This window comes from Archocentrus centrarchus, chromosome 17 (assembly GCF_007364275.1).
Source record: "Archocentrus centrarchus isolate MPI-CPG fArcCen1 chromosome 17, fArcCen1, whole genome shotgun sequence".
Classification (NCBI taxonomy): domain Eukaryota; kingdom Metazoa; phylum Chordata; class Actinopteri; order Cichliformes; family Cichlidae; genus Archocentrus; species Archocentrus centrarchus.
Genome location: NC_044362.1, coordinates 23,339,754 through 23,352,714, shown reverse-complemented (window position 1 = coordinate 23,352,714; position 12,961 = coordinate 23,339,754). Strand labels below are relative to the sequence as shown.

The following is a 12,961-nucleotide window of genomic DNA, read 5'->3' as shown; positions in this document are numbered from 1 at the left end:
ATACATTCTCTTATTCTGCTGTAAATAGGAAAAAAAGCAAAGAAAAAAAAAAAAGCAAATCTAGTCTTACTTTACCAAGGAGGGAACAATCACCAGGACGGATGCCACAGTGGATCTGTCATTTGGCTCTTTGTTTAACCTTTCTTTTGTCATCCAGAGTAATTCCCTTCACCAACAAAAAAAATCTGGTTAAAATACAACATTTATTCTTTACTTGCATTTGCAAGCTTCAGCTAAAAAGAAAGAAAGAAAGAAAGAAAGAAAGAAAGAAATAAAGAAATAAACAAAGAAAGAAAGAAAGAAAGAAAGAAAGAAAGAAAGAAAGAAAGATGCTGAAAATCATTTTGCTAAAGAACATAACCATTAGTGGATGCAACAGTTATCCAGCTCTGAAGGCCAGGTACATCAGTAAAATGGTTTAACACTTTTTATTGCTATTTCCATTTTATTTAAATAGTGCCAAATCACAAACAAGACAAACAGTCGCCTCAAGGCACTTTGTATTATAAGGTAAAGACCATATAATAATTCCGTCCTGTAATCCTTGCTGATCTTTGGATTTTGTTACCACATCCAGAGATTGTTGCTGATGATCAGCTGTCACCAGAGTGGCTGCATCTGCAGGAGTGAAGGCTGTGATGAGCAGGAAAACCTGCAGACTGAGCAGGAGCAGCAGCACAGTTCTGTCCACGATGAACCGAGGAGTGTGATGCAGCTGTGAAACACTCCAGTATTTATAGAATCCCTGCTAGCTAATCATTTCAACGTGGACAGGGAGGAGGGAGTTAAGTGGAGAGTCGAGGCAAAATAATGAAACTATAGTCAAACAATATACAGACCTCGAGTGCCTCCTCTTTTAAACTATGCAGATGTACACTGACAGCACTTTTCTGGCTGGAGTTAATATCTTGCAGGGTAAAACTGTGGTTGAAGAAGTCTGAATGCTCCTGATGTTTTCCTTCAGTCAGGTGTGGTAATAACTCAGAACTGTGACTTTTGCTCTGTTCATTTTGTATTCAAGTGGCCACCTGCCCATATTAAACCGCACAATTGCACATATATGTATTATACCTCATCACTAGTTGGTGCTTTGGAGATTTATTTATTTATTTATTTTCAGAAGATACACATCAGCATAGAATCTAGATATTTCTTGCATGATGCAAAGCTGCATTGGTTACTGTCTTGAAATTAGTATTTGGCAAAGCAACAAATTTCTTGTAACAAAATTCCTTGACAGAGATGTACTGATGATGGTAACAGATCAATTACAACAGCACTTGTCCTGACTGCTTTTTTTTTTTTTTTTTAATCTTCTGTATCAAGAACAATATTTCACTTTTTTCAGAACTTCCTGGAGAGGAGTTGATGTTGTTTCATCAGTCTGTGAAAACAGAGAGAAACCGAAATAGTAATACAGATAATAGTCTGTTTCCACAGCTTACCTGCAGGTGCATCAAAGCGCACCGTCTGAGTGGAATGTTCTTTTGGCAACATCTAAACATCTGGCTTTGTTCTTTTTTTATTGAGCAGATGTAACCCAGGTTACAAATATTGCGATAATGCAATAGAAAAATGTCACATTAAATGCCATCAAATAGTACGTTATAATGGATATAATTCATGTTACAAATAATTTGTAGAAGAAGGTTAAAACATTAAGTTCACCAAACCAAAAGCCAATTGTGGGAATGCCCCTTTAACGTAATTCTTATATAGTAAATGAAGTTTTCTGCATGGCCAGTTATGCAGGCCAGGTTTTTGTTGTTGTTGTTGTTGTGTGAGTGTTTCTGTTGTTGGGAAGAGTTTTCTGGGCGTTGAAAAAGGCCCGGGCCATTTCTCAATATGCGTACTTGTACGGACTTGTGTACTTTTGAAATGTCATCAGTCTCAGCCCAAGTACTGTTCCGATTCAAAATACGCATAAAGTTCATGCAAAGTACCCAGATGTTTTCTTGCTCCGCTCCTATTATCAAGGATTCATTGGTGGTGACTTGTATGGACTTGGTGCAGCCAAGTATCCCAGAATGCATTTTGAATGAAACTCAAACGCAGCAATGGTGGAGGAGAGCGGCTAAAACTGTGAATACATTTTGAAATATTACTTCTTCTGTGAGAATGTAGAGAATGTAGATGTGTAAACTTAAAATATCTGCTCAGTTTATCAGGATACACTGCCTGGCCAAAAACAAAGTCGCCACCTGGATTATGATCTGGGGTTGCTGCAGTTGGTCAGGTCTAGGTTCAGCAACATTATGTGCTCAAAGAATGAGGTCAGCTGACTACCTGAATATACTGAATGACCAGGTTATTCCATCAATGGATTTTTTCTTCCCTGATGGCACGGGCATATTCCAAGATGATAATGCCAGGATTCATTGGGCTTGAATTGTGAAAGAGTGGTTCTGGGAGCATGAGACATCATTTTCACACATGGATTGGCCACCACAGAGTCCAGACCTCAACCCCATTGAGAATCTTTGGGATGCAGAAGCTTATCGAAACAATGCCACAGCGAATGCATGCCGTAATCAAAGCTAAAGGCGGTCCAACAAAATATTAGTGTGTGACCTTTTTTTTGGTGGTGACTTTTTTTTGGCCAGGCAGTGTATTTTGTTGAACTCAGCTGTGTAAATCCACACAGAGCAGCAGCAGCTGATCACAGCCTGCGCAGAAAGAAAATCTACCGGAGCTCACAACAGAAATTATTGTGAGCTGAGACTCTTTTCCCCACGTTGAGTAATTACAACTGATCTTAGGGTTCCCCCCCTACCTTTTAACTCAAGAATCTGCACTTCTACTTAAATACAGAACATCTGTACCTTTGCCACCTCTGTCTATACTGTATGTGAATTTCCGTCAGTGAATGGGTCATTTTGTCTGCAGCATAGTTTGCAAATAAAGGTGGGCTGACTCCATCTTGTGGTCACAATGTAGAAATACGGAGGGTAAGAGTAACAGAAGACAAGTAAATATCACCAGATTAAAAGTAAAGTTTTATGGGTTTTACTTCCTTTCTGAATAGAAAGCAGTTAAAATTACAGTATTCATCACATTTTACCCAATACGATGTATTAAAGGGAGCATTGTTATTGCATCAGCCTTCTTTAATTCATCAGTCTCTGTAGATACAAATTACAAATTACTGCATATTCAAATGATAGATTTTACGACAACTTCAATGCCTATTAATTTGGGCACAAAGTCAGATAAAAGTCAAACACATTTTGTCAATTTAAGCTGCAAACATGTTATTATCTATATATTTTATATATGTACACCCTTCTTTTCATGTTTGAATGCTGTCTTCTTACCTGATCCAGATCTGGATCGCTCACTGTGACCAGAGGAGCCGCAGAAGCAGAAGAAGTAAAGGCAGTGATGAGCAGGAAAGCCTGCAGACACAACAGGAGCAGGATCGAAGTTCTGTCCATGATACTCAATAACAATAACACACTAAACACAAAGCCAACCTTTATATCCTCCTAGAGCCAGTGTGGAATCAGGTCATAACAGGATGTGAGCTATTTTTCTTCAGTACTAACAAATTACATAATTTCCATGACATGCAAGTCATTATTAACATGGAAACTTACTGAGAACAACAGTGAGCTATTTGCTCATTGTCCATTACTTTGTCACAGATGGTTGGCTGCTAGGGACATTCCAGGCTCCAGTTGCCTAGGTTACCCTGTTTTATGTTAGACATTTGTCAATCAAAAGTATCCTGTGCTCTCATTGGTAGTTACTTGTCTCGCAGTTGGGAAAAGTTTAATTTGGAACCCGCTCATGTTGTACCACAAGCTGTAAGTCATCGGGTTTTGTCATTTGATGTCACTAAATGTCGTTCATCTTCTATGTTTGATCATCAGTGCTGGTCTCTTGCTGTGTGGATGCAGCTTTTCAGCAATGCAGGTCAAAAGCTTTCTTCTTCCAGCAGTCACACTGTATTTTCAGCAGGAAATACATTCTCAAGTTAATGAAGTTTTGCTGCATGTGCAAATATGTGCAACTGTTTAATGTCGGTTTGCCATCCTTACTATATTACCTGAAGTTATTCAGTGTGCTCTGAGGTCTTCTACCTGTGGGAGAGTTATTTCACATATGTGGAGATTAATAACTGTCATATAAAAACATCTATTCATGCTGTAGCCTGTGCAGCAGTCTGTCCACACCAGAATCCAGTGGAAGGTGAGTAGGGCTGGGTCCAGTCCAGGTAGCTGAGACAGTTAGGTCTGATGCTGAGGTATCACTGCAGAGGTCTCTCTCATCATTTCTACAGCAGTGCCCCGTTGAATGAACCAACCAAACCAAAACAAAACAAAACAAAATGCATTTTTGGGCTCTTTTTTTGAGTGTGAAACACTAAATTATATTTTTTGGTTGTATGATTAAAAATCGTTTGCACATCATGAGATACTTCACTCATACAGTACACTGTAAATCTTGTATTCTGGTTGTTGTTTGGTAAGGGAGAATGTCCCCCATTTTACACGTCTTGGCCAATAACAGATCGGAATGAAAAAAACATGATGTATTAAATTGACAGATGACGTCCCAATCAATGACTAGATAGTGTGATGTTAAAATTTTGAAATTAATGTCACTGTGGAGATATTTTAATCAGAATTTCAAGTACGGAATCTTTCTAAAAAAAAAAAAAAGAGAGAACATTTAACTCAATCAGATACTATTTTTTAATATATATGTATATTATAATATATATTTATTTAATATCTTAATCTCCCTCCTGTCTCTTAAAAAAAGGGAAGAAAAAAGAGGAGGAGGCTCTTACTCAGCCTGTTTCTAATTATGTTGATTTTTGCATGGCTTTATCAACATTTACATTTTTAAAACCTTTCTACACATTTAAGATAGAGATTGTTTTTCCCTGTTTCCAGTCTTAATGCTAAGTTGTGCTGATTGCCCACTGTCTCCAAGCTACAGATGTGAAACTGATATTTATGTTTTTTTAAATAATATCACAGGAATGGCAGCCTGAATCTCATTGTAATCTATAACTCATTTAAATGTTGCTGCCATGTAGCATAAGATGTAATCATGAGTTAAAGTTACTAGTAATAAATCTTAGGACTGACTGTTGAACTGAAAAACAAAGTTCTAAAATGGAGAAAAAATGTATTTATATAAGCCCTTTGGTCACCACGTAGACCACTATGTACATCAATTTCTATATATTTAATATTCATTGTCTGACATCTCCTACCCAAAAAGATTATATAGACAGAAGAAGATTTTTTTCCCACCTGTATCATGACCAAAGGGGCTAACAGTTAACAGTAGAAAAATATTTACTTTGAGAACTTCTTTGTATGCTGTCTTTTCAGAGTGGTAATATGCAAACTATTGTCCACAATATGGACCTAGACAATAGTCACATTTGCAGACTGAAGTAATCTGCATTATTATTGAAGACTGAGGGCTTAAGATCTATCTGTTTATGTATGTAGCTGTCTATCTTGAAGACATTCACATAAACTCTTGAATCTTAATCATGAGGAACCACATAAGGTAACTTGGTTTACATTATAGCATGGGAAAAAGTTATAAAAGAAAAAAAAGTCATCCTCTTATAACTGTAATGGCCCTGGGTCTTTTGCCCAGTGTGTTGTGTTTTACTTTTTTGTAGTTCTGTTTGAGTTTCTTCTGTCATGTTTCTTTTTTTAGATTCCTAGTTTATTATTGGGTTTTGGATTTGTTTCTGTTTCAGGTTGAAATGTTTTTTGTATCTCCGTGTGTTGTTTATCTTTTGTCAGGTCCACATGTCTTAGTTCTGGTCTCTGTGGCTGCAGCTTCCTGTTTTATTTTGGTACAGTTCGTCTTTAGTCCTTGTGCTTTGGGTTTAGTTTTGCTTCCTGTGTTTCCTGCCCAGCTGTTTCCAGTTGTCTCATTCGCTGGTGTGTATATTTCTTTCAGGGGCGGAGCTTCTGGAGGGGCTGGGAGGGCGGCACGCCCCCGGCCCGGGGCTAGAGGGGACCCGGATGGGAGAGAGGAGAGGAGAATAAGATTTCAGGTAGCCAAGGCCTCTGTCACGTCCGAGGTGAGGTGGAGAAGGAGGGCCCTGTCTTGATTATATCGCAATATGCATGGCTCAATGTGCACAGTATACAACCCACTATACATCACCCATCATTCATGTTTTACACGGGGGTTTTAAAGGTTGCCACAGTCAGGACTGAGTCATGGTTGCTCAAAACTTTAAAAGACCGATTGACTTTAGTGATGTAGTAGGTGTAAAATATTGAATAAGATGTTGGACTGCATGACTGGCTTTATTTTCACTCTAAAGGCCGTTTCACACCAGACGCGCTGCGTTTTTGCGAATAAATCGCCCTCATAAAACGCACTGTGAAAGAAAGGAAGTCGACATCAAACGACGATGTAATGAGTTTGTGATGTTTAAGAGAAGGAAGAAACAGATTCTGGGTTCATCCAACTCATAAGAAAGCAGCAGCAGGGACAGTTTCATGGTTTGATCCAGGAGTTGAAGCTGCATCGCGGCCGCTTTGGCGCATACTTCAGGATGTCAGTGGGCAGTTATTGGCAGAGTTGGGATCATATGTGAGGAGGCAGAGAATAATTTCAGAAAGCCGACCGGATTAGAACAGCGTGTAGCTGTGTGTCTGAGGTAAAATAGTATGAGTTTACTGTTATCAGCTGTATATTCAGTACATTGGTGCGCGTTTTGAGCTATGAACTCGCATGTTGCTAAATGCAGCGCTCTGATTGGTCAGATCTGTTTGTGCGTCTGGTGTGTAAAGGACCGGACGCATAAATTCCGTGCGAATGTTTTGTGCGTTAAAAGCATTTTTCGGACTCGCCTGTTCTTGATGCAGCCGTTCACACCAACCTCGTCATTTCACAGGACGAATTTGCAGCATTTATTTTTCGGTTCAAGTTCGATTTTTCTGAACAAACAGGTCTGACCAATCAGAGCGCTGCATTTAGCAGCATGTGAGGTCATAGCTCAAAACGCGCACCAATGTACTGAATATACAGTGATATGGGACAATAAAATCATAATATTTTACCTCAGACACACAGCTACATGCTGCTCCGGGTCAGTCGGCTTTCTGATATTATCCTCTGCCTCCTCACATGTGATCCCAACTCTGCCAACAAGAGCTCAAACTGTCCCACTGACATCCTGAAATATGCGCGAAAGCATCCGTGATGCGGCTTCAACTCCTGGATCAAGCCATAAAACTCTCTGCTGCTGCTGCTTTCTTATGAGCTGGATGAACACATAAACTCTCTTTCTTCCTTCTCTTGTTTAGAAACATCAGGGCCTCATTAGATCATCGCTTGATGTCGACTTCCTTTCTTTCCCAGTGCGTTTTATGAGGGCGATTTATTTGCAAAAACAGCGCGTCCGGTGTGTATGTAGGTTACACGACAAGTTCACATCCGAAAGATTCGGAATTTCATGTCGTTTTTACGCAACGCACCCGGTGTGAAACGGCCTTAAAGGCCTTAAGTGGAGCATTTTTACGGACTAAGCTGAGTGGCATTTCATAACATACACATTCCCACTGTTCTGGGCATGTGTATGTTGTAAAATGATGTTTATTATTTGGGTATAAAGGGCCCGGTCATTTGCCCCGCCCCCGGCCCGGCCCTGATTTGTTCCGCTAGTGATTTCTTCCCCTTGTTCCTTGTCATCTGTGGTGCTCTGCTCACTGTGTGTTTTTTCGGTTGTCTGTATCCTATCTTAAGTTTTCTTAGGTTGAGCTGCTAACTCCATCCAGCTCAGTAAACCCTGTTTCGATCAGCAAGTATAACTGAGGTTTAATTTAATCCTGTTTTTGAGTCCCGCATCTTGGGTCCATCTCCTGCCTGCCACACAGCTGACCCGTGACAGTAACATCTTAGGGTTGAAAATTTGAATTTCCTGGGATTTCCATGTGCCCTATAAAGGGTTAAAATATATAACGGGCTATTTTACAGTCTAAAAATTCTCTCCAAATTCTTAACCCTAAATGATGCAGCTGAACTACAGTACTGCTGATATTTTTGACCCTTTTAATTTAAGTTACACCACTCATAATAGAATAATTGAAACAAAGAAAACACTGTAGATTTAAGCTCACTTTATTAAGACAAAAAATATATTGGATGTAAGTTTAAATGCTTTCCAGAACATGATCAAAGGACATTGTGTGAATAGAGACACAGAATGACTGCAAGTGTATGGATAACCTTAAAACATCGATTTTAAGCTTCCTTCAATATTTCTCTAACACTTATAGATACTTTAAAGCCTTAATTTTAACAAATTTAAAACAATAAGTATAATGCCCGATGTAGACAGACAACATTACATACATTTCCTGTTCTTACATCATTTTTCTCATCACATAAAAAAAATGTTTTAATCAGCATCTGTTTATTTAGTAAACATTTGCAGGAGACCCTCAAGAAAGCTCAGAATGAAGACCTCATTTAAAACTCAATTCCTTTCCCACACTCATCAGTCCAATCTGGTGATATGTCATAGTCTTGTACCAAGGTAAGGATTTCACTTATTGAAACATCATGTGCATATTTCTGTGACAGTGCTTTGAGCAGCGTGACTGCCTCCATTTGGGGTCCATTGGTTTATATACAACTAGTTTGAGGAGCATTTTAGTGGCTTCTAAGTGGGCTTCATTTTGATGCATGAGCATGGAAAACCCCCACATGCTGTCTGGTTGACGAATGCAACAGAAGACGACACATAGTTGGAGATGCTTTGTAGGGAAGCAACTTTAGATGTTTTCTGAGACAGAACGTGCAGCTCTGTGATGAACACCTGAGTGTGCTGTAGAGTGCTGAGAGATGGGAGAGCACTAAATCCACTCAGTCCACTCAAAGAGAAGTTGTCCAGGACTCAAAGGACCCCCCCCCCCCCCCACCCCCCCCCCCCCCCCCCCCCCCCCCCCCCCCCCCCCCCCCCAGCCAATCAGCTGTCTCAGACTGAGACTGAAACTGGAATAATGCATTTCAGAAAGCGGATTTCTTGAAACTCATCACTGCCACTGCCTGATTTATGGTTATCTTCAAACTAATTTAATCTCCGTTTGGAGGAAGGAAATGTTCTGTGCTGTAAACAATGACTTGCTTGTTCTCAGTTTCTGAAAATTCATACATTGCTTTTCTGCAGGGTTGTGAATATGTGTAATAATGTTTTTCTTTCTATGATTGTTAAAATGAATTGATTAATTGAATGATTTATTAAAGTTCATAGGCCTCTTCTCTTCTCTTCTCTTCTCTTCTCTTCTCTTCTCTTCTCTTCTCTTCTCTTCTCTTCTCTTCTCTTCTCTTCTCTTCTCTTCTCTTCTCTTCTCTTCTCTTCTCTTCTCTTCTCTTCTCTCCTAGTTTTTAAAAAAGCATTCCCTACACTCGTACATATTATCCTTGCCAACTGGTCTATAATATTGCCCTCCATGGAATGCATACACATGTTGCCCATTAATAGTCTGTTGGCAATAATCATCGAAGCTTTTGCATGGAGGAAGTAATTTATAACACTTCCAGCATCTCAGGTTGTTGCCCATGTTGCTCTCTGATGGTGCGTTTCCCATTTTTGATGACTTTCTTTCAGCAGTTAATCAATAGTTGTCATGTACATCCAGTGTTTTCCTGAAAAAAAAAAAAAAGTCTGAATTTTTATAACAGCCAGCCAGTAATCACAAGTAGTGTTGCTTTGATTACTGTTTAAAACAAGAATATCTTATGAACTCAGATTTCTTTGCCATTAATTTGCAGTGCAGAGAAAAAATATTTGCCCCTTTTTAGTTTTTTGCGTATTTGTTATACTTACACTTTTCAGATTATCAAATGAAGTCTAACATTAGACAAAGATAACCTGAATAAATATAAAATGCAGTTTTTGAAAGATGTCATTCATTAAAAGAAAAAAAGCCTACATTGTCCTGTGAGAAAAGAATTGTTAAATCAAGAAATCCTTTAAATAGAACCTGTCTGACAAAGTCAAATAGGATGAAACTTTGTTTATAAAGCACTTAAAGAACAGCATCCACTGACCAACGTGCGGAGCACACAAACAAAAAATACATTTGAATAAAATACAAAACAAATTTAAAGCAGGAATAGAAATAGGAGACACGTTTTAGATGAGTAGAAACAAAAACAAAATCAAATCAACATCTCACATTGGGTTGAACGCCAAAGAGAAGAGGTAGGTCTTAACAGCAGATATAAAACTGACCCGTGTAGAGGCCTGTCTAATGTGCAAAGGCAACAAATTACACAGTTTGGGAGCTACAACATTAAAGGCCCTCTCCTCCCTGAGCCTCGCCACATCCAGAAGTAGCTGGTCAGCTAGAAGCAATTCAGAAAAATAAGTAAAACATTTCAAACTTATTTTACCTTCATCTGAATAGAGGAAGAAGCAATGAGTGACTCAAACTTCTATAGAAGTGAAACTGAGCTTAAAACTCGAGTGCTGAATATAAATCACACACAGTTAGCTCCCAGTGACAGTGGTTACACTTGTATATTTATACAGTATACTCTATAGGACCACAGGTAGCACAAAGTACAAGCTGACAACATCACAGGTAACACAGTGTACAAGCTGACAGCACAGCTCGTTCAGTTACTAAACCCATTTAACGATTTCCCTTGTTTCAGACATGATTAAGTTGAATACTGGTTTCTGTCTGGGTGTGATACAGGCAGTAAGTGTACTTTGAAAAATCATTGTCGTTAACTGAAATAAATAAAAACTATAATTAAAAGGAAAAAAACGATAACTAACTAAAACTGAATTGTGAGTTTACAAAACTAAAACTAACTGAAATTATAGATAAACTGACTTTCATTTTCTTGTTTGTCATTTTTTAAAGCATTGTGGCTTGATATGAAATCATCGTTTCCGCTCTCCGAGTTCAAGCTGGGAGCGCCATCGCGCAACTGTGTGTGTGCGTGCGCGTGTTCATCGAGTAATGACAGCGGTCTGCCGAGAAAGCAGCACAGTCCCATATGGAGTTTCTTTGATTATGATAGCACAAACAGAAGCGAGTGTTGTGGATGATGAAAAACGTGCGGAACACTTCTCAGTCAGGAAAAAACCACCAACATCAAAGTCCACCTGAGAAGCGCACACAAGGCAGCTACGGAAACCGCTCTCTTCCTACGGGGTAACCTGGCGTGCGCCTCTGGAGAAACGTGACTAGTTGTTGGGTCCAGGCAGCCCACAACCCTGTGATTAACCTGTTTAGTCCATGTGCGTTTCCGGCTACTTTTCGCCGCCTACTTTATCAGTTAGAGAATAACAATCAGAAATAATAATCAAAGCATCAATATAAGGACTCACAAATGTCAGCAAATTCCTGGAGGGAGACTGACATGAGGGAATGAAGAAAGTGAAAAAACGGGGACAAATGTGTTTGCAGCCAAAAAAAACCAGCATAAAGAGCGAGGACCGAAAAAAAAGAAAAAAGAGTCCCAGCCAGCACCGCATATAAAACACCAGCACACGACCACAAGGTAATTAAAACACACAATCCAGCTACACAAGCATAAATGAGATCGGCCACTTACGTAGGTTGTGTACAGAGGCCGTAAAGACCCTGCAAGTCTAATTAGGAGCATCTAACCAAGCTAGCTTCAAAACAGAAGCAGCTTCAGGTGGTGGAGAACATCAGGATACAGCTGGATTTGAGCTTTGATTCCTTCAAAGTGTTTGATTTTGTTAAACACCACATGTAGGTGTTGTTAATTTACTGCATTGATGCTTAACTTTATTGGGAGTTTATTATAGAATTTATTGAGTTCATATTTTTCTTTCTTTCTTTCTCATGTGTGTCAATATTACACACATTTAGCATGCATTGCTGCTGTCTTGTGAACAAGTGGTTGTTGAATATATTTTTTTAAAGGCTATCTTTTGTCGAGTTTTCATTACACAATAGTCACTTTTGAGCCTTGAATCTTGCACCAGATTAAGTATGAAAATACTAAAACTAATACTGAAACTAACTAAAACTAAACATGAAACCAAAAATAAAAACTAATAAAAATGAGCAAAACCACTCTGAAAACTAACAGAATTAGAGAAAAAAAGTAAAAACGAACTAAAACTACACTATAATGTAAAATCCAAAACTATTATAACCCTGCTTTACACTGCTGGCCTGTCTTGAACTGTCTTCTGTCACATTAGTAAAATGATGAAGAATTTCAAGTGACACTTGTGCTGTAATCAACCAGATCATGAAAAAAGATGCTGGAATATTTTTCTGAGAGTGAGAATGTCCAGTGATTCATTTAGTTGGCTTAAAACACTGAAGATCTAGCTCACAGAATGGGTGTTAGTTTTTAGCAATTCAGAAAAAAAAATAGTAAAATATTTCAACCTTGTGACATTACCTTTGTCTGAAGAAAGGAAGAAACAATCAGCACCAAGACGTCTATAGAAGTGAAACTGAGCTGAACATTAATCACACACTGTTAGCTGCCAGTGATATAAGTGCAAGAATAAGGGCGTGTTTAAAGGGGCGTCACTGAGGTATTTTTACACTGCAATGTTGCTGTTTCTGTTTAAGTAATGGGTTTGAATGTTTCTCTCAGCATGATGTTAAAGATTTATCCAGCATGAATACAAAGCAAGGAAATCATCCAGTTTTTACTGAGATAGTTTTAAATGCTCCGTTTGTTTCTAAATGAATCTCTGAAATATTGGCTGACTGAATTTTCCTCCTACCTCACCACATCTGTCCTGTCCATTCTTTTCTCTGCCAATATTTTTTAAACATCCAATAATTGCCCTTGGTGCTAATGTTTAATGGAAACATGTTGCTGCCTGTCAAAAGCATAAAGAATTACATTCAAGGGAGAGAGATGTAGGAAGTTCAGATTGTTGTGCTGTACTACACAAATGATTAATCACTGTGAATGAATACATTATCTTATGGTGCAACTGGGTTTTATCAGA

At 38.7% G+C, this 12,961-nt stretch overlaps 1 protein-coding gene and 1 long non-coding RNA gene across 2 annotated transcripts in view; one reads left to right on the top strand and one right to left on the bottom strand.

Annotated features, from left to right (window-relative positions):
* e2f5 (E2F transcription factor 5) overlaps window positions 1-784 on the top strand; it is a 28,169-nt gene extending 27,385 nt beyond the window's left edge. The window contains exon 8 of the mRNA XM_030752110.1: window positions 578-784. Coding sequence (XP_030607970.1) covers window positions 578-630 — 53 coding nt within the window. The 3' untranslated portion in view covers window positions 631-784. The remainder of the gene's footprint in view (window positions 1-577) is intronic.
* Window positions 785-9,502: 8,718 nt separating this feature from the next.
* LOC115796244 (uncharacterized) lies at window positions 9,503-12,521 on the bottom strand. The gene is made up of 2 exons (XR_004021292.1): window positions 12,397-12,521; window positions 9,503-9,642 (listed from the first exon to the last, which is right to left on the bottom strand). It is a non-coding gene; the product is annotated as an uncharacterized LOC115796244 (long non-coding RNA).
* Between the last annotated feature and the right edge of the window lie 440 nt (window positions 12,522-12,961).